This window comes from Xiphophorus couchianus, chromosome 15 (assembly GCF_001444195.1).
Source record: "Xiphophorus couchianus chromosome 15, X_couchianus-1.0, whole genome shotgun sequence".
In the NCBI taxonomy this organism is placed as follows: domain Eukaryota; kingdom Metazoa; phylum Chordata; class Actinopteri; order Cyprinodontiformes; family Poeciliidae; genus Xiphophorus; species Xiphophorus couchianus.
Genome location: NC_040242.1, coordinates 21,164,865 through 21,187,275, shown reverse-complemented (window position 1 = coordinate 21,187,275; position 22,411 = coordinate 21,164,865). Strand labels below are relative to the sequence as shown.

The 22,411-nt window shown below is 40.9% G+C and overlaps 1 protein-coding gene across 1 annotated transcript in view; it reads left to right on the top strand.

Moving 5' to 3' along the window:
• The first annotated feature begins 1,713 nt into the window (after positions 1-1,713).
• The window catches only part of tnfrsf21 (tumor necrosis factor receptor superfamily, member 21), a 44,746-nt gene continuing 24,048 nt past the window's right edge, over positions 1,714-22,411 (top strand). The window contains exons 1-3 of the mRNA XM_028040450.1: positions 1,714-2,086; positions 14,586-15,282; positions 21,513-22,091. Coding sequence (XP_027896251.1) covers positions 2,057-2,086; positions 14,586-15,282; positions 21,513-22,091 — 1,306 coding nt within the window. The 5' untranslated portion in view covers positions 1,714-2,056. The remainder of the gene's footprint in view (positions 2,087-14,585; positions 15,283-21,512; positions 22,092-22,411) is intronic.

The window sequence follows — 22,411 nt, the reverse complement described above, 5'->3', positions numbered from 1 at the left end:
CAACATTAAGGGTAATTTCGAGTAACCAGTTAACTTAACATGTGTCTTTGGATGTGACTGTCTGCAGTACCTGGGGTAAACCCATGCATGCAAGGTTAGAACATGTAAACTCTATGGGGAAAGACTGAAGGGCGTGGAAGACTGAAGGGCATTTCTTGAAGACATTAATGCCAGTCGTGTGCATTAACATGCCTTGAGCTAAAATTGAACTGATCTGTTATGAATTTATTATCACATAGGGACTCATTTTTACAATGCCAACTTAATGGCACACTGAGCCTTACCCAGTCAGCCGCAATCTGAGAACAAATCTGTTGCATGACAAGGTGAAGGGACTTCTGACACCACAAGATATCAGGTTAACACAATGAAGCTGTCTTGTGATAGATCAAGAGACAAAAATCCTGTTATCTCTTCATATTTGTCACAGTCTAAACGACTTTGGGCTCTCAGTGCATTGAAGCAGCTCACTGCATGGGTGTTACACATAAAAATCCTATCAAAGGATAGAGATTACCTCCTTTCTACAGCAAATAGAGATTTGCAGGCTATTTGTAAACAGGAGCTTTTAAGCATGCAGTCAACAGGCCTGTTAAATTATTCATGCATGCATGGTTCTGTTAGTAAGCACTTTCTAAAATTGCTTCAGCTTTCATAATAAATTCCTAATTGATGATTTAGGGAATATTATCAGTCTGATTTAATGGAAACACAAGTCTTTCTGAATACGATCGTATGATTGATAGGACTCAGCAAAGCTTAATGACGCTGTGTGAGGATGCAGACTATCCACCTAACATTAGCTACAGGGGGAAGTACACACAGTTGCCTGAGTGCTTGTTGTAAGGTTAGGCTGAAGCAATTGTAAAAGCTGGATATAAAATCAGAATCAGCTTCAGAGGAAATAGAATAAATGCTTTGCTGCCACTATTTGGTTATTAGATAGTGACAGATAGTAAATGTGATAGTTGTGACCGTGCAAAAATAGTTTCACTGTAAAGAAGTAGATCACTCTAGTTGTAAGGTGTTCATCGTGTTCATCAGAGATTCAGTCTGGGGCAAGAAACTGTCTCCAACCAGTTTGACTTTTTTGGTAACTAAAAATTTAGTTCCAAAATTAAAGATTTAATAAACAAACAGAATATTTATGTTCCAAACTAAACATTTATTTTTAAAACTAAGTATTTAGTTTTCAAACTAAATATTTAGCTTGGACCTAAATATTTAGCTAGCAAGGTAAATATTGCTAGTTTGCAGGCTAGCGTGATTGACATTATAACATACCAGTTAGCTTACTGACAAACAATGCGTCTCTCTTCATGACAAGTTAAATAATCTAAAAAATGATGTTATTTTTTTAAAGTGTGACCGTGTAACATTACAAATGGTACGTACATAGGCTATATCTTTTTTTTCAGAATTAAGGAGGGTGGAGTTTGATTTATTGAAGAACAGCTTGAGCCTTGACTACCAGTGGAACAAGCCGGGTGGGCCTAATGGGACTGGGAGAGGTATTTATTACAAGTTCCTGGCCTCAGACTGTCACACAGTGTCGGTCTCTCATCCCACAGTCTCCTCACACTGAGGACATGACATTACAGATCTCACCGGGGGATCTTCGTCTCCTCCCTCCTCGATTCACAATTGCGGCTCGGTGCACGTGCGTGCCTCTCGCGGAGCTGCCATTGGCGAGACGACCCGCTAGGTCCCGCCCACCAGCTTTACGTCAGCGCTGCGCTTGTCTGTGGAGGTTCTGCAGCGGGCAGCGAGCCGCACTGCACACCGACTGAACCGGCAGGGGCGAGGCGGCATCCATCATCGCTATGGGAATTAAGCGCAGCGTCCTGAGTGAATCGAGCCCTCAGCCCGCTCCACCCGGAGACACAGAGTATAAAACAGAGCAGCCCAGAGCCCCGACCAGCTCCCCCTCCTCCGGTGTGCTGAGGAGGACCGCGGTGATGATGATCAGTAACATCTAGAGATGAGACGTGTTACTCAAGCAGACAACTTGGACAAGGACGTTTGCTCGACCCGCATCCGTGCTCTCTGATTCAGGATGATGTCTGTCATCCATGTGTCCGCCGTGGTGAGTGCATCACATATCCACCCAACTCTCTCCACGGACTGCTTTTCATTGTTTATTCTAAGGGGCTGCTTCGGCAGGTTCTCCATTTAAAGGGACAGCGCGTGTTTTTGTGAAAAATTTCTGAATCAACTTGAAATCAATTGACTGAAATGACTGTCAAATGGTAAAAAAAAAAAATAAATAAAAAAATAAAAAAGAGAGAGAGAAATGGTCATAAAGATATTTTATTTTATTGTAAGTAAAAAGCATTCTTGGGTGGAAATTTAACAGTGGGTGAACAGAACAAAAGGGGAAAAAAGTTTGCAGTTGGTGACAAAGAAAGGGCAGCCTGCAGTCTATTGTTATCCAGAATCAGTCCCAAAAAGGCTGCAAAGATATGTTTGTTGGTTTATTGTCCAGATATAGAATTTGTTGGATTCATTGTAATCATAAAAAAAGAGAAAATCATTCGAATTTTAAGTAAGTCTATAGATTGATAGATGACATCCAGTCATAATTGCAGGTTAACTCCTTGCTTTCTGAATATATTTATTATATAAAAATACATTATTTGTTTTTCTTGTTAAACAGATTTTGTTCGGTTAGTATTTGAATATAAATCATAAAACAAATGTACATCTAAGTATTGATTATGCTATTCTCAAATCTAGGTATACTTGTGTTACCATGGTGATCCTTGAATATGCATCACCGGGCATTACTGGTAAACATATGTTGATGACGAATCTGTGACAGTAATTTACAATTGATTAAATGCAAAAAATGTGCATTTGCTCTGCGGATTCACACCCATTTAGAAGTTTATTGGGATCTTATGTGATGGACCAACACAAAGTAGTACATAATAGATGAACTGGATGGAGAATTAGATGTGATTTTCAAAATTAATACTTGATCCGCCCTGATCACACTGACTCCATTGTGAAATGACCATCATGCTACAAAACAGACTACTTTAGTCTATCACATGAAATCCCAATAAATACAGACGTTTGTGGTGGCGGCATAACGAAATGAGTAGAAGTTAAGTTTTGTGTTTTGATGATTTTTTTTATTTTTTATTGCGGTGTTCAGAAATCCCCCCATCCATTATTTTTAGTTGCGTTACCTTTCAGGCTAACAGTGGGGCTGGTGCCTGTCTCTGGACTGAATGGCTTTGTTCACTTCCCCCGCTGCCGTTGCCAAACTAGCCAGACTACAATTAAAAAGACAGTGCAGAAATCCAACGTCATCACTTATAACTTCTCCTTCTGTTTGCTGTTTGGCCAGGATGAAATACATCCTGAGAAATCCAGCTCAATGGGACTAATCCCAGACAAAGAACTGAGGGGAGATGAGAATCGAATGCCTAGCACAATCAGGCTAGTTGTTAATGTCACAAAATTTGAAAAAGTCAATCAGGAAACTGTCGGTGCTAAATTCTGACTCTAAATTAGGTTTTCGGTTTGTCTATAATCTTTAGCTTTATGCTTAAAATCCCTCTTAATGCAGTGACTTTACTTCCAACATACCCACAGTGTATGAAATTGTTCAACAAAGACATCCCGAACACCCAAAGTTAACAGTTCAGATGTCATTTTTCAACCTCAAAGGAAGAACACAGCTCAGCTGGCAGAGCTCCTAGCTTCTGTCATTAGCAGAGAAGGGGAAGCATCCCGACAAATAATCGTTGGCAGTTATTGTCAGTGATAAATGCAGTGTGAATGAGTCTAAACAGAACCTCTTTCTCTCAGCTGTGCTGGACGATGGCATTGGGACACACTGCAACAGGTGCCAGGCAAACGTGTATATGTGTGTGTGTGTGTGTATTTGTGGAAGTACTTATGTGTGTACTTTTGATGTAATTTTGATTTGACTGGGTGTGTTGTGAGCCATACTTTAATTGAACAGTAATGACAACCTAGTGTCTGCCAAAGCCGTTCCACCCATGCATGCACACTTTATGTAACACACTTGTTTTAAACAGCCACTTGTAGCACTTAACATGACTCAGCATATACTGTTAATGAAGTAACAGTAACAACAGAAGTAGCAGTTTTTTTTGTAGGAATTTCATTCTTGAACTGTTTGCTAAAGCTGGATCATTAGCTATATTTGGAGATAAATTCTCCAAATCTTTGCGGGTTTTTCCACAGAGCATATCTAAAATATTCTACATTCTCTCGATATGAATGCAGATTAAGGAATATTTGGTGTCTGAACTATTAAAATACAAAGTTTTTAGCCTTTTACTTATTATTGTAACCCTAACCCCTGTGAATACTGGAGGTGTACTGTACTCTGGTGTGTTCCTGGTATGGATAAATGTGGGAAAATGCAATAAAGATCCATCCATCCATCCATCCGTAGACGCCATAAACGTGTACTGTAAGTTACCCTGTGATTTTTTTCAGTGTCTCAAAAGGACCTGTTTGTTGAGAAATTGAGAAATCTGGGAATTTGAGTCTGTAAAAGTAAGAAACGTTACACCCAAATTTGTCATTGTGTTTTTCTTGTTTGCGAGAGCGCCATGTGTCTCAAATTGTCAACAAAGCAATCCAAGAGTCAGCTTGACAGAGCAATGTGCTTCAGCTGAAGATAAACCTGACAGTTGTCTGCATAAAAAAAAGGAAACAACAACAAAACAACGGTTATTTTTTACAGAAAATAATTGAAGAAGGTAATATGAAAAAATAGGATGACCAAGAATGGATCCCTGGTGAACACCTCTGTGGGATTTCAGTTGAAGTTGGGAAACATCCATTAATGCTGACTTAAAATTCGTATCAAAGAGGTCAGAAGACTGAAACCATATCAAACGCCTTACAGACAAACATCTTGTCAGGGCAGGCCGGTTGTGGTGATGGGCGTCTGCAAGCGGTTTATTTTAGGACGATGTTTGGAAATGTTAAGACGCTCATATTTGCCGCTGTCTGTTCTTCATCTAATGTGTCCGCTGGTTGGATTTACTTGTCCTTAACTTCCACTGGGTTTGTGCTCCAGCCAAGAAGCTGTGGCCCCGATTCTAAACAAATGCAGGACACGATTCAGCATTTTTGACAGAGGGGACCAAACAAACATTGCGTGATGAAGTATGCGTACTGCTTTGGCAGCCCATCACATGCCGGAAATGTTCAGACTATTTTATACTGTCGGAGAAAAAAAAAACAGGGAAGTTGAAGCAATTGGGGTTATGTTTAAATCATGTGTTGCCCTGGCATCCGATGCTCGCACGCGATTAGATGGAGAGCTGGACATGTCGCTGGATGAATCACACTGTAACTGCTGCTGGAGGTTGAGAATTCTTGTCCTATTGACGGGCTTTGAGTGTCCCTGTGGGTGTTTTTGTTTCATGAGGAAGTCCTGACAGGAAACCTAAAGAGGCTTATGCCTCCATATGAGAGTTTGTCACTTTACACCTAAAAAACCTCAAGGCATTTTATGAGATTATGAGATAGATCAACAGAAAATACGGCGTCACTGTGAAACAATAGATGCATTCATCCCACCCCTGTTTAGTCCGCTTTATTCCAACTCCAGTCCGTTTCTCTAGAAAGTCTGGTTCATTTGTTAGGTGTGAACGTCTAATTGAACTCTGATGTGGACCAAACTCTCTCCGCTTACAAACTTATCTCTCACCATGGTGGAGGTAAAATCTGGCATGGTTTGTGTTGTATGAACGCCTACTGGATGGAAGACCGGACCAAAAGCAGGAAGTGGACTATAGGGCAGGGCATTCTGGGTAAATACGACCAAAACAAATGTGTGTATATAGAGCTAGCAGAAGAAATGGATTGTGGTCATTTGAGAAAGAAAAAACAGAAATCCTACATTTAATTTTTGTTTGCATTTTGTGAAGAAGGATGTTCCGCTCAGTTCTTATTCAGAAATGTTCATGTCGTTTCCTTCATTGGTTCTTGTTGCAGCGCCCCCAGAGGCTACGGGACGGTCAGGTGTGAAAACACTCTTAGGGAACATTAGAGAACAAAGAGCAGATGTTACTTTTATGCTGGGTTTTACCACGGGTAGGGGAAAAACTTTGCCTTTCGAGCCCATAAGAACTACTGCCACCTGCTGGTGGGAGGTAGCACTTACTGAAACACAATGTTTTCAATTTGACCATTTTTTGAGGAAGATTTTCAACAAACCTACCTACTTAACTTGTTCGCACAAACAAAATGCAGGTACTTGTTGAATTTATCTGAATTCCCACTGTTGCGGAATCACAAAAAAACTAAAGACCTCACAGAGCTCTGTTTAGTTTTAATATTCGTCAGCATTTTCTTTTGAATCTGTGACAGAAAGAGTTTGGACTTTGGACTCAGAGATACCTCATGCATGTCCATTTTGTATGCAGAGATGATGGTTGAGGTCAGGGTAAATAAAATTGCCCTGTCCCCAGGCTTAACCCACCTTGAATCATGGTCTCTGATTGGTTGGCCATCCTGTGCCCTAGGCAGATCATGTATTTAGTGGTGCAGGCGGATTGAGGAGGAGATGGCAGGAAAGGCCCAACCCTGGCAGCAGAAGGACTGAAATGGATTAATGTAGTGCTGATCAGCAGAGGTGGCTGCTACAGTGGCTCCAGACAATATCTCCATGCAGTGTGCGTGGATTTTTCTAAGTGTGTGTGTAGTGTGAAAATGCTGGTACTGCACTTTTTTTCCTCTTCTGCTTTGTGTCTTTGATGGCTTTGCATTTTTTTATTTTCTAAATGACAGGGCTGATTTTAGTCTAGAGGATCACAGCGGGGGTTGTTGACCACACAAGGAAGGAGACACAGATATGAACAAGCAGCCAATTAAGAGCAGGTATTTAGCTGCCATTAGCCCATCGCACTGTTCCCTTAACATGCTGAGTAGCAGCTGTCGCAGTGCTTAGCACCATATGGTTTAAGAGTGCTGAGACGTCTGGAATCTCTCTGCTTAGAAAGGCCAAAAGATGGAGCCCTGACTTGGACCAATCAGCAGCCTTTTAACCCTATAGTCTCAGTCTTAATAGAACTGCTGAGTATTTTTTCTAGAAGACAAACAAAATTCAAATTAAAGATCTAAGTTTACCTTAGATAAAGTACCATTGATGTAAAGTCAGGGGCTCAAATCTGAAAATATAGAAGATAAAAACACTCCAGGAGCCTGATTGCACAAGTCTGCACACCCTTAAGTGAATGCTTTGCTGATTTGATGGACTATAGTCAAAGTTCTGCTGTCCCTGAAGGATTGTCCTGATATCAGCTCATTTGCATTCTTTAGTAATGCCATAGTTAGTGGACAGTTTGCACTGTAGGAAGGTATCAGTCAAGAGAAGGGTACAAACAACATTTATCCCAGTATTTAGTACCTTTTCCAACGTAGAACACTTATCCTTTATTTAAGGTTTTTGATCAAAATTGGTAAATAAGTACACAACAATAAGGGTCAAGCTGAGGTCATTCTGAAGAGTAAACCAGCAGAGAGAGCCGGGGCAGATTGTCCATTGTTCCCCGGAAGCAGCAGAATGTTCTCATTTTCCCACGACACGCGCTCCCTGCCAGAACTTTTCACTTTGAACATGGATGTGAATGAACGCATTGATATCACTGACGCAACAGAGCTGGACGCTGAATGTTGACAGCACGCTCTGATGTTTATGGATGAGGTTCTGGGAATGAACACAATGGACTGAATGGACGTTGTGGTGATGAAAGGGCAGCGGACTGGTGGAAGAAGGGACAACCCTGTCAGCGCTGAAGGTATTGCTTGTGTTTCTGTAATTAGTATAAGGACTGATTTTTGGAAATTACTTTTGAAAAAATATTTCCAATCATACCTCAGATTTTTCCTTTCAACTTTTATGTGATCTGGGTGTAAAATCTTTCTAGTCAAGGCTTAGTGTCCAAGTAACATGGACTGATATACAAATTATAAGGCTAAAAGGGGTTAAGGAAGGTATGCCCTGTATCAGCCCTGTATTAGATTAAAAAATGCTTAAAAATGTGGGAAACAACTCTCATTGCAAAACAACTATACCCTCCAAAGACTAAATATGCATTTTACGAAATATGATTTTATTACTAAAGAAATTTTAACTATGCTGTCCAACCTGAGCCTATGTTTTTCATTTACATTTCTCAGCCTGGAAGGGGTTGAAAAGCCACTTTGAAAGCTTTGGGAATCTAGTAAACCAGAGTCAGAGACATTATCCATACATATTAAAAGCATATATGAATAATGAACGTTCCAATTATTGGACTTGTCATGAAATGCGGTGTTGAGGGGTGGTGAGGCAGACGCAGCAGACCCAGGATGCAGCAAGAAATGATGGTTTTAATAAGGAATGAAGTCAAAACAAGTCCAAAAACACAGGTAGCACGACTGAGCGGAAGCCAGGGCTCAACGCCGGTAGCAACTGGTTTACGAAAGGACAACACGAAGGACTGAGCGCACATTAGACAAGAACCCGACAAAGACACAGACACACAGGTAACACTAAATACACAGGAGGGTAATCAGGGAATGAGAAACACCTGGGAGTAATCAAAGGGAGGACAGGACAACATGAAGACTCAGGGACACAGAAAACTCTAAATAAATACACAGAAAAACACAGAACATGACAGGACTGGCCAATTATTGGAGTGATGGCCTATTGATTGGACAATAGGGCATCAACGATTTATCCTGGAATTCATAAAAGACAAACACCTAAAGCACTACAGGCCTCGCTTTACTCAGTTAATGTCAGTGTTCATGATTCAGCAGCAAGAATAGTATCTTGGAAGAGTTTCAAGTCTAAAATCACTAGTGACTCAAAAGAACACCCTGTCCCATTGCACATATGCTAAAAAAAACATCCGATGATCTTTGGGGACATATTCAGGGTACTGGCGAGACAAAAGTGGGATTCTTTAGAAGGTTCTGTCCTGTTGGATGGTGTAGAACTAAAACATCCGCCCATTTTCAATACCTGCTCAACAATCCAGGGTTGCATCGGGGTACATTGTGAACAGTACACCAGAACAGCCATAAACAACATGTTGGGTTAAGCATGCAGAATCCACACAAAGAAGAACCCTGGATCATCTTTCACCAGGGGAGCAGTGCCATAAACTGCACCACCACAAAGTTCCCAAACTAAAACGATTTAGGAGAAACAGCATCATACATACAGACAAACATGGTGGCAGAACCTGGAATACCTGCAGCAAATCCTAAAACAGAATGTCCAACCCTCAGTTTACGACTATGAAGGGCACTTTGGTTAACTGACTCAGGCTATGGACATTTGTACATTACATAACACCTCTTACCAGTAGACCAATGTCTACTGGTGTAGTTCAGGTTGTATAATCCCTTTGTTTCAGAAAGTATTACACTCTTTAAACCACACAGCTTTTACCATCTTTAGCTTTTTTGTAGTTTAAAAAAAACGACAAAACAGTGGATTAAGTTTCTCTAGAATGGAAGATCTGTGCCTTTCGTGTTCCAGGTAGTGTTACACAGGCATGACTCAGTCTATGTCTGTGATATTGAACCCAGAGGTGTGTCTCATTCCACCAAATCCAGCAGGGCCGTGCAGAGACCTTTGGAGGGGCACGTTGAACAAGACCTTAAAACAATTGTAAAAATTATTATGAAAGTGACACTTTAACTGCAATACAGGAAAAAATTCTATCATTTTTATGTTAAATTTGTGGCAACCAGAAGGTACCACTAATTAGTTTTACCTATTTTAAAATATTTTCTTAAAACTTCTCTTTCATTCCAGATTTTGACATTTAAATTGTTTTAATTAAACTTTTATTTCCTTTGTATCTTTATTAAAAATGTGATGGACTTCTTGTATTACTTTTAAATTATTAGGATTTTATTATATTATGCTACTTCTGTTTCATTATTTTTGTGCACAGTTCTTTGGTCTTGGAGTTGAACTTCTCTAGAATTAAATCAGGAACAACAACTCCAGAGCTGCAGAGTTTAGATGCTGCATGTTCATTTCTGATGTGAAATAAAGACAAAAACTGAATAACTAAATTACTTCTAGTGTTCCTCTTCGTGTGATTTAAAACTCATGTCACGTTTTTAGGCTCAGTTCAGGGAAAATATCGACTGAACAAACTGAACCATGAATGTAAAGACGATCATACAGGAAATGCTTCTATTTCATTCATTTATTGATTCATTTTTCATTTCTGAGGCAGAGAAAGCTCCATTAGGGAGGTCAAGGTCAGGTGAGAAAAAACAAAACTATTCATTTATCCTAATTCTACAAACTACAAATTAATGAAGAAACAACTATAAAATTACATCTGAGGAAATTTGATGAGAATTTTGTTTCATGATAGTTTATGTTTTATTTAAGCCCAATTGTTTGTTTTATCCAATCAATGTATTCACAAACATCTATGATTGTAGATGTTTGTGACATATGCATGTCTGATATGTCTGGCATATCAGACATGCAAAGCCTGTACTACTTTCAGCAATCACACCATAAATCATCCCATTGAACACCACTGCTGAACCAGAGTCGCCCTGTAGAAAAATTTATATCAATATATTTATTTATGTTGTACAACAGAAAGAGAGATATTGATGAAAAACTCACATAACATATATCCTTGTTTGGTGCTTCAGTAAGAAATACATTCCCACATTTTGGTCTAAAGTAGGTATCTTGATCAACATTCACGTTGACACACTGAAGATGTGTTGGACTAGTAGCATTGGGGTCTGTAGAGAAACAAGAGAATCATAAACATGTTCTTCGCTCGACCTTCTCTGTAGCGACAGAGACAAAGATTTTATTCTCATAACTTCAATATTTCTCTCACTCCGCTCATAATTGGGGCTGGTTGTCGTTCCTCCCTCTCCTGCCAGCTGAACTGTATCGCCTCTATAACACAATAAGAATAAAATGTAAAAATACAAGATAACTGTAGAAATTGAATTGTGATGAAGAACAATGAAAGAGCAAAAAATAAATCCATGAAGGACTTCATCCTCTGACAGGAGTGTCCATGTCCAGTCCTCAGTGACGATGTCCTGCGTCCTTTACATGTGTCTCTGGTCCAACACACTTGAGCTAAATGGGTTCTGGTTCTGCTGTTGGCCTGATTACCTGACTCAGGTGTGCTGAAGCAGAGGCAGCAGGACTGGAGGAGTAGAGACAGAAAACCTGAAGTCATGTTGATCAGAGAAAGACTTACATTTTAGGACGATTCTGGCATCTTGGTAGCCGAGCAGGTGGGACATCTTTTACTGGCCTCCGAAGCTTCAGCAACATGATATCATGCTTTTTGCCCTGGTCAGTATAAATCACCGAATCGTCTCGGATTACATGGTTCCGCTGTTTAGCCCTCCTTGGATGAACTTTTAGCATTGCTACGTTAATCCTGCAGAAAAGGTTAGATTATAATAAACACACAGAAAACCTGATCATCTGCAGATAAAACTGTCTTAATGTTTCTTTCCTACCACCCTGCCTCCGACTCCCAGTAGTGAGCTGCAGTCAGGATCCACTTAGCGTCGATCAGAGATCCTCCACACAGGCTTGTTGTAGTATAATTGCTGCTCTCAATCCGAACATGATAAAGACGCTCCCTGTCATCACAGTCATGGCCTCCAATGATTCTCTTCTGCAGAGAAACATTTGAGTTCACTGAAACACCTGAAGAAGAAAAAGGAGGACTTTACTTAGAAATCAGGTGCAAACATGGCCGCTGGAAGAGAAAAAGAATAAACAGTTAAAGATTAAAAAGCATCACAGTCTATATGCAAAGAAGTTTCAGTCTGAAACAGAATCAGAGGGAAGTGTCTCCTGTCTGTCCATTGTCTCCAGTTTGTCCGACTCACCCAGCCCCAGCAGCAGTAGAATCTTCAACAGAGCCATTGCTGGTCCAGCTTCCTGTGAATGTCTGCAGTCCTGCAGCAGCTTTTAAACTCTGCTCACAACTTCCTGTAGGAAGCCACCAATCACAAGACAGACACTGATCTGTCCAGTCATTTACATAAAATACAGAAGGAGGTAATCATAAGAAATAATGATATAATGAATAGGAGAGAGGAAATATGGATTAACAGGTTGATGTTTGGGCATACTAGTTTAAATAGTGGTTTAAAAATAATAGGGAAACATCCATCAGGTGATTGTTCTTATTGCAGGGAAACAGAAGGAGAAGAATATTTATTGTAGAAAATATATAAAAGAGAGGAAAGAATTGGAAAGGGTAATGGGGAGTTCAGTAATTATGGCTAATTTATTAAGGAAGCATCAATCACATGATATAATTCAAGCACTTATTAAATATTTAAAAGATACAAAATTAGCTGAGAGGATTTAGTATGTATGTGTGTGTGAGTGTATAAGTACGTATATAATTGAGTTATTTTAAGATTTGAAGATATTTAGGATAAATTAATTTCTGAATTACATCTCTGTCCAGTTGATGGCAGTAATACACAAAGTTTGTAAACTGCCAGAAAACGCTATAGAAGAAGAAGATCTGTCCAATCATGGCACAGACACAGATCTGCGCTGTCATCTGGCCACAGACGAACTTAAACAACTCATCATTCTAAAGAAACTTGAAAAAGTCCTTGTTCCTAATAAAACAGTTCTCCCTCGTATAACTTAAATAATCAGGCAATGAAACAAGAACTTTTTCATCAATATTGACTTAAAACAAGCAGCTCCTATATTTTGCTGCAAAGTTACTTGTAGGTAAGTTTTGCCTTAACTCAAGTGAACTGAGAGGTTTGCAGTAGAAACTAGAAACACTCAGCTAGTGTTTGTGCTAGCCTCCCTGCTAATCTCTATGCTAGCCTCCTGCTAGACTCCATCCTAGCCTCCTTGCTAGCCCTGGTGCTAGCCTCCATACTAGCCTCAGGCTTGTTGAAGTTGGCTAAATGTAATATTTGTCTACACAGGAAAATACAAAAACTTGATCTTCAGTGAAGTCCATAGGTTTTCAAGATGTGGGAGAACTAGCCTACATGCTAGTCTATGTAATAGCTTCCATACTAGCCTCAGGTTTGTTGATGTTCGCTAAATATAAAATCTGTCTGCACAGGTTGTGTTAAATTGTCCTTGAAATAAAATCAGAATCAGAAATGCTGTTTCCAGATTTTAAGTCTGTATGAAAATACTGCAAATGTAAACCAAACTAAAATCAGAGAATAAGAACGTTAGAAACAGAACCTATAATACAAATGACGGACTGGTGACCTTCAGTGGAGGATTCTGCACAGCGCCAACGCAACAAACTCATTTTTATTGGTCATCAGTCCTGAGGTTTTAAACGAGTGTCCTTTTTGCAGTATGTCTGAGGGACGAGGAGTAACAAGACAAGCCGGCGAGTAACAGTCTGTGATTTGACTAATTAGAGAGGTGATTACATATTCATCTGTTACTCAAAATACCCCATCTGTTTTATGTGGCTCAAAATTAGTTTGGTGTAAAATGGAGCTAAAGTGCTAACAAACATAAAGTTAAGGACAAACATAAATACAAAGAAATAGAAAAAAAACCTTGATGCTACATTGTGAAAAACAAAAAGACTAATGGAACTAAAATGTCCTTCGTAAAAGAAACTATGAATCTTATGATTTTATAGACAAGAATTGTTACAAGAAATTCAGAAGGAACACTTTGTTATGGACAAAAGGACTCTTTGTCTTTTCGCTATCTGTTTTATCTGCTCACACGCACACGGCTGCTCGTTGACATAACCATATTTAAGACTGGTTACAGTCACACAAAAACAAAAACTGATTAAGACACTTTAGGGAGGGACCAGAATGAGGAGAAATTAAAAGCAGAACTCGTGCTACAATCTTTGCTTCACTCGCTGTCACCCCTAAGGTGAGCTGAGTGGAGCCCAGCCCTGGAGGGTGAACGTCACTCTGTATCTGTTCCATTTGTATGACCTGTAACGTTTGATAATTTTCTGCATTAAACCTGTTTTATATTTAACCAAATCTCCTTATTTCTCAAGGTAACAACACTGGGGTTTTAGTCAGGTCCTGTAACTTTTTTTTGAAAAAAAGAAAACAAAAAAAACTCAAAAAGGGCACTAGGGGCATCAAGGATAAAAAGGGCAGGGGCTCAAGCCCCCCAAACCCCCCCTCTGCACGTGCCTGAAATCCAGGAAGCTGACAACTTCCAAGCAGAGGTGAGAGGGCATTCTGTGGAGGCAAAGCAACAACTACAGCTTACACTGGGGATGAATCATCAGCTGTGACAAAAAGCCCACAAACTCTGTGCTGGTTGAGTCTCAGGATGAGTCAGTGAGTTTCATTATGATTCATTCTACGATGGCAGAGGTTTCAGGAAATAACTGTAACTTAACACCCTTCAGTTTTTACATGTGTAGCCACTTAAGACAAATCAGGACAAAAATGCGGCGTTAGTAACTTTGGCACTAATGTCTTCAACTACCATCCGAACAGAGAAAGCAGATGTCAGAAGATCCTGCCAAAGCAAGATGGAAATAATTCATATTCTAAAGCAACTGACCTGCTGTTTCCTGTTCTCCTCTCAGCTCCTGTGCACGGTGGTGGCTGACATCTCAGCCCGAGCTTTGACCACATCCACTGCAGACGACCAGCCCCTCCTCTCTCCACGCCACTATCAGCACACAGACCGGGACTCTGGCACCCAGCTGGTCTGTGACAAGTGCCCAGCAGGCACCTACGTCTCCGTCCACTGCTCTCCGACAACAGTGAGGGAGTGCAGCCCCTGCCCCAGGGGCACCTTCACACGGGGCGAGAACGGCGTCCAGCAATGCCACCGCTGTCGGGCTCCGTGCCTCGCAGGCTTCATCGAGAAGGTGCCGTGCACGGCCACCCAGGACCGAGTCTGCACCTGTCCGCCCAACACATTCCTGTCCAAGGGCGGCGGTCTGGACTGCAAGCCCTATTCCCTGTGCCCGCCGGGGTCCCGGGTGAAAAGGCGCGGCACCGAAAAGGAAGACGTTCTCTGCAAGCCGTGCACGAAGGGCACGTTTTCTCAGGTGGAGTCCAGCGCCATGAGTTGCAGAAATCACACGGACTGCAAAGCTCTGGCAAGGCTGCTGTTGACACCGGGGACAAGACAGACGGATAACGTGTGTGGACCCCCTTCTGCCACGTTGTCTTCTGTCCCCCCGACCACTCCACTGGGGCCTCTACAGGCTGTGTTTGTTCAGGAGACGATGATGTCCTCTGTCTCCCCATCGTTGAATGGACATGCACGTAAAGGTGAGGCGGCCATAATGCACTTCTCTTTTGTTGAGAAGAATTCCCATTCAGATGAACTTCCTGGTATTTATTAGTCTCAGTAAAAGCAAATCCCTAGAGGAGAAATTACATGAAACATAATTGACTGCATTTGCTAAGAAAACTTGTTAGAAGAATTAAAAGTGTGGGAGTTTTAAGATTCACTTACCACTAAGAAAATAACCCCAAACATGGGGTGTTTTAGATCAAAGCCTATTCATGTGTTAAAATGGCCCAGTCAAAGTCTAAACCTAAAACTGAAAAACTGCGACGAGACAATATACACTTGCGTATTCTCTACATCAGGGGTCCCCAAGCCCAGTGCTCAAGGGCCCCCATCCTGCAACTTTTAGATGCACCTCTGTTGAAACACACCTGGATCAAATAAACGGCTCATTACCAGCCTGTTGCAGAGCTGATTGGATGCTGGTGAGGTAATTCAGACATTTTGGAGCAGAGTTGCACCTAAAAGTTGCAGGACGGCAGCCCTTGAGGACTGGACTTGGGGACCCCTGCTCTACATAATCGTTGGCTGACATGAAGCTATTTTGAAAAGAAAAATGTGAACCAGTTGCGACATTCCGACAAGTGCCGACAGCTGTTGCTGGAATTAAAGTTGATTCTACAAAGTCTTGACTTGGGTAGGGCTTCATAGAAATGTATGTCACATTTATGTTATATAAAAAAAAAAAGGAAAAGTATGTATGAGATAATTTGTGTTGGTTCATTACATAAAATCCCAGTAAAGCACATTGAGGCCTGTGGTTTGCACATGAAGAAATGCGGAAACGTTGTGAAAACTGTTACATAGCTGCAGATTATGTATTTTTTTGAAGTGCCGCATCCTCATTGCACAAATCCCCCCTCCCCGTCTCGTCCAGCCTAGAATTCCCATAAGTGGGATGTCTGTTGGCACGGAAACAGCAGGCTGCCCCTGTATGCCAGGAGTGATTGCATTTTCAAGGTGACTCAAGGATGTTTCTGTCCTCTTGTTTCATCTTTCTTCTTTTCTTTTTCGCCTGTTGGTAGAGAAAAAATCCTCGGTAGTTCCCCTACATTTTCCCGTTTGTTTGCCTGACTCGTCGTGTCCTTACCCGTTCTTACGTCATGCTCGTCTGAGCCAGCCAAGCAGTCATTTCTCAGAATCAACCATCCATAGCTAGCATACCTCTCCTCCACTAAACCCCCCACAGCCATAATACTGTCACTGCTGTTTGTGTTGGCAGGGGATCGATGGCCTTTGAGTCAGTCAATTTGACACCGTCTGAGCTGTTGGAACCATGGTGGGGGGTGGGCGAGTGGTTGGGGCTGTTAGCTTACACCTGCTATTTACCAATGATAGAGGAGGTGGTGGTCACCCCCATTCTGAAAGGAGAGGAAGATTAGATTGAGTTGTAAAGTTTTTGTAGAGGAAGTCAGTTTGTGTTCCCTTTTTTTTCCGATAACTCAGATAATTGGAGGTTACATCACATATCTCCTAGCAACCAGAAATGTTCAGCAGAGATGTTGCATTGATTGTTATATCCACCTTACACAGTGTGGGCTGTAGGCTTTTCCAGGCCCTTCAGGTTTTATTTAAGCTAGTGCCGAGACTTTAACGTGGTGATTTCAGTTCATTAAATACATGGACTCTAGCACAGGAAATTCTTTAAATACAATTTGCTTGTTTACGTACAAAAGCCCAGAGGAGGAACCTTTGTACTGTGTTTCTGGTACGCCTGTAAATCTGACGCAGAAGCAACATTTGCAAACAACAACAATCTACGACAAAGCAGCTTCTCTTGGCCCTCTGGGGGTTGACCCTATTTTCAAAAAACCAATCTGATTGGACTCTGGAAATGTTGTGCTAAAAACAATTACCCTGTCAGTGAATCTTTTGTACCTTAAAATAGTGTCTCAGAATTAAACATGTAGCAGCAGCACAGACAACCCAAACGCTAATGTCAGCGTCTACTGTCCACATTTCTAAAGAAAGATTATTTTAATTTTTAAAGAAGTTCCATGAAAACTTCCATAAAGAAGTTCAGCGGTTCCTGAAACATCGGAAAACTGAATAGCAATTTCCACCAATCTGATGGCTTAATAATATAAATAACAAATTAAGAACAATAAATATCCATGCGTCTATTCATTCACTAAGCTAGCAGCATTTTGTTTAATTGAAAATGTTGCTTTTGCCAATATGTTTTTTGATTTAAAATGCAAACAATTGCATTTAATTAATTACAGACCCATCAGTTAAGCTCCACCACTAATTTAAACATACACTCTTAACATAAATAAGCATTTTGACATATTTCACTAGCTTAAGAAAACATATACATTCTGCTCTTTGACTAGTTTTTATGAAACACAATAAACAATCAAATGTGGTAATATAGTACCTATCTAAATACTGTAGGCCAAGAATTCTTGTACAAAATTCTCTAATAAATGTAAAAATGTATTTTATTGAACTGTGTCTAACTAAAGTTTTCCACATTAAGCAGACCTCCACTACTTGAGAACAACACCAGCCTCAGCAGTTTCGGCAAAATCTACTCTGTAACATTTAACATCACATTAAATGTTATTAAATTAAATTAAATCACGTCATCACATTGTCATTGGTTTGTTATTCACACTGATGGAAATGATGTAAGAGGCAATGCGTCACCAATGATCTTCCTGTGTGAAACGAGCGCAGAACAAGTAAAAGTCGAAACATGGTTGTTTCGACGTCCTTTTTGTGTAAATAATCAGCTCTGGTAAAATTAAAAACCAGCGTATGCATGATGACTGCTTAAAGTTTAATCCTGGAAAATCAACTGTAATTTTCACAATGGCAGATTACAGAAAAGTAAGGAAAAAAAAGATATGCGCTTTGGCCGCTCCAAACTAAATTGGTGGTGAGATTTGTTTGTTCAACTCTTTATGGATGAGTTTATTAGATTGATTTACTGCTTAAATATATATCCAAAACAGATATTTTTACAATATAGAATAATTAAGCAACTAACTTCCATAATTTTTTTAAAACTTGCATTAGATGCATTTTTAAATGAATTTTCTCTAGTCCACCTGGAGTTAAAATGTTTCACAACACTAAGTCACATTTAGACATATGCAGATGCTCAGCATGTACGCTTCTGCCTGTGAACTATAAATGCCCGCAGCATAACAAATAACTCATGATAATAATAATAATAGCAATACAGTAATACCAAGCCAAAGGTATTTTTATATAGACATATTTATATGGTTAGCCCTGAAAACTAATAGGATTAGTGTCAGTAGACTCAATTTGAACTAAAAGCTCTTAGCTTTGTCCTTTGAGGCCCATAAATCTGGAGCCAAGCAGTTGTCCAATACATAGAAATAACTTACTTTTATACTGCTGGCAGAATTAATGCAAACTTCTCCATTATGAGACATCTGCCACACTGGTTTTCACTTCAACAACTTCTTTTGATTGAGTTGATATCCACTCAATCAAAAGTTTTTCTTTCTTACAGTTTTTGTTTAGGAAGATAATCAAGCCACATAACCTGTCATACATTTGACAACTACATATATTCAGAAGTGTGTCTGTATAAAGCCAAAGACACTGAAATGCCCCAACACCTTCTGTGTCCCTGTGTTTGTCATTGGGCAGTTTCTCTCCCCTGCTTTAGAGTTCTTGTCAAAATGTCACTTTTCATTTCTGGATTAGAGTCGCACCTGGGCAATGTTCTGCTGATGAGAGGATAAATGGGATTATTACACATCTGAATGACTATTTAGGGATTATGGAACTCAGATCCCATCATCATTAGGCTTGCTGAAGCACAGAATGCAAGCTGGAGATTGCATCGATAATCAATGACAGGAAGTGACGCACTGACATTGACAAACCACACTTTTTCTTTTCCATGCCTGGAGAACACTAACTGCAGCTGTTGTTAGTGGTGGGTGCAACACACCACCCTAACTGCCCCCCATCCAACTGATGCGTCCAGCACTGACTGTGAAGTGTCGGCCAGGACAACTTTTCAAACCGTTCCTTCGGCGGAGTCGAATCCTGATTAGGTTTCCCCTGGCTTCAATTTAATCAACAAGCAGACTGTGGTGTGAGCAATTTTGAACTGCATCTGCTGTGTGATTACCAGCCAGGACTGGAGCAAAGCAGTGGGAGCAGACAGAGATTAAGGGTCCTTACAGTCCAGGGAACTCAGCCACAGCTTGATGGTTCACAATTTGTGTGACACGTGTGTTTTGTCGCCTCCAAATTTAGCTTCTGGGGATAAGCTCATTGGCATTACAGTTATCTTTGTTTCGCTCTGCAGTGATGGTACCAATTTGAAATAATTCTCTAGCAAAGCCTGAAATGTACACTTGCTAGCCACTTAACAGGGAATCGGCCTGCCACACTGAAGGAACTCAATGCATGAGCAAAACTGTTTCATCTCTGAAAATACAATATGTAGACCTTTGAAGCAAGTTATAACTTGTACCGGCTAATTTTAGGAGCCTGGGGCTAAAAAATGACTCAGCCTCAACAAAACTGGACAATTGGAGATTGGGAAAAGGTCTTCTTTCTCAATTGTTGCTAAGGGTTGCTTTATACCAATCAAATGTCATTTAAGCACAACACTCTACCTGAGTATTTTTGCTGACCATGTCTATCCCTTTATGACCGCAGTGTACCAACCAGCTGATGGCTTCCAAATATGACAATGTGCTCCTTTGGGGTGTGGTTAGACAGGAGTGCACGGTGCCATCACATCATTATGGACCAACCTTTCTAAACAGAGTTTTTGACGCTGTTTTGAATTATTTCACCAGAGGTTAAAGCTATTCTAAGGCCAATGGAAGACTAGCAGACCTATGGCTTATGACAGGGGTGGGCAACTCCAGGCCTCAAGGGCCGGTCTCCTGCAACTTTTAGATGCATCTCTACTTCAACACACCTGAGTCAAATAATGAAGTCACTAGCAGGACTCCGGAGAACCTGACTGCACTTAGGAGGTGATTCAGCTATTGGATTCAAGTGTGCTGGACCAAGGAGACATCTAAGAGTTGCAGGACACCCTCGAGGACCAGGATTGCCCACCCCTGGCTTATGAGGTTGCAAGTGAGGGTCCTCATAAGACTCCACACTTAAAACATTTGGAGCTATACCTGGAACTAAAATATAAGGGGAAGACTCTTTAAAAATGCTAATTGAAGGTCATGCTGGCTTTTGCCCTCAATTATTAATCTGTAGAGTGACACCTTTTCCTGATTGAAATATAAAATATTTCTCCATAGCAGTGGTCTCAAACTCCAGTCCTCAAGGGCCGGTGTCTTGAAACCTCTACACATGTGTCTATTCTTCTTTTGAGTTTTATTTGTGGTTGGCAAAGCTATTTAAGGTGCATTTACTGCCACCTACTGTACAGGAGTGAAGATGTCCTACACACTGGAATTAAATGGCTGAACTGTGTCGCTACGGTAGTATGGAGCCAAGCTCTACAGAGCGCTTCTAATTAGGTAATATTGGTATCAGGTGTGCTGAAAAGTTGCAAGACACAAGAACTGGAGTTTGAGACCACTGCTCTACAGTCATGTCAGCTAACTGATATCCTCAAACTTCTCTCGCTTACTTGCAGAGAACTAGACAATTGCTGAGGTACTAAACTTAATATCATGTGGCATGATCGAAGAGTGTCACTCCATTTTTGCCAATTTCCAGTATCATTTATTGTAACCGGTAGAAAATCTAATTAAATTCACTCAACTGGACATATGATTAACCTAAACTATTAAAACATAAGATATCACGATGGAATCCTGATCCATGTGAGCAATCAATAATAACCAAGAGTAAGTGCTATCCAGCACCGGCATTCTTCCCCTATTGATCGTATCAGTCTTTTGGTTAGTTTTTATAAAATATAGTGCTAACCATCTCAAAACCTAAAAAGTACTACAGTAGACTCTTCCTAAGTAAATGCCACACACAAATAACGGAGAAAAGACGCTACCACTGGTTACAATCCTTGTGTCCCAGATTGTTTGCATGGATGAGGATTTTCTCCTGTAATACCTTCTGTTTTCCTCATCAGGGTGAGCATATCTCAAATTGAGTGAATTTAATTCCCTATGTCTGTGTCTCTCTTGCTTCTTATCTCTTGTGTACCATCTCCATGTTCCTTTTCCTCATCTTATTACCATATCTTTGTCTCCATCAAATCCATTGTCAAACATCACAGATCCCTTGAGCCAGTCAGCAGCCATTCAACTGAGGAAAGCTGTAGGCGGGGAAGACGGAGGAGCGGAGTTAATGCTTACCCATTCTGGCGTCCCCACTCCACCAAATCAGGAAGCGTCATGGACTCCCTTGTCGGTGGCTCAAAAGCAAGCCAAGGATCTCAAGAAAGATTTGGGCGAGTCTGATGCTGATCCTGAGCCTGGGGCAAATAAACCAAGAATGGAGGGTGCAGTAGGCCCAGAAGTAGTTAGGGTTGGAACAGGCATCAGTAACGTGGTTAACTTGGGGAATGCGGGTGAAGCCTCCAATTACTACAGACCGAACCGCAAGGGGTCAACAAGGCCGACCATGCACGATCATTTTGACATCAACGAGCACCTGCCGTGGATGATAGTTCTGCTGCTCCTGCTGGTGCTGGTCGTGATTGTGGTGTGTAGCGTCAAGAGGAGCTCTCGGGTGCTGAAGAAGGGCCCAGTGCAGGACCCAAGCAGCATCATGGAGAAGGCAATTCACAAGAAGACATCTGGGACTCCAACACAGGCCAGAGAGAAGTGGATCTACTACTACTCCAATGGCCAGGGTAAGCTTGTGACTTCTTCTTTGAGTTTTAGCATTTAGCCTACTGCTTTAACTCTGATGGGTTACTTTTTAGCCATGTATAAATATCTATGTATGTTGTGTGCCAAACACAGAATAGGTACAATAGCTCTCTTTCAGATAGTTGGTGTTGATGAAGGGTAGGAACATCTCTAACAGGTATCAACCATTCCACAGTTGGGATGTTCTCGGAATCTCACCAGTGATGCCTTAATCTGCTTCACAGTTTTAGCTTTCATGAATAAATATTGAATTCTTGTTGCACACTCGCGGTTCCACTGAAGTGTCACGACATGTGTCTGC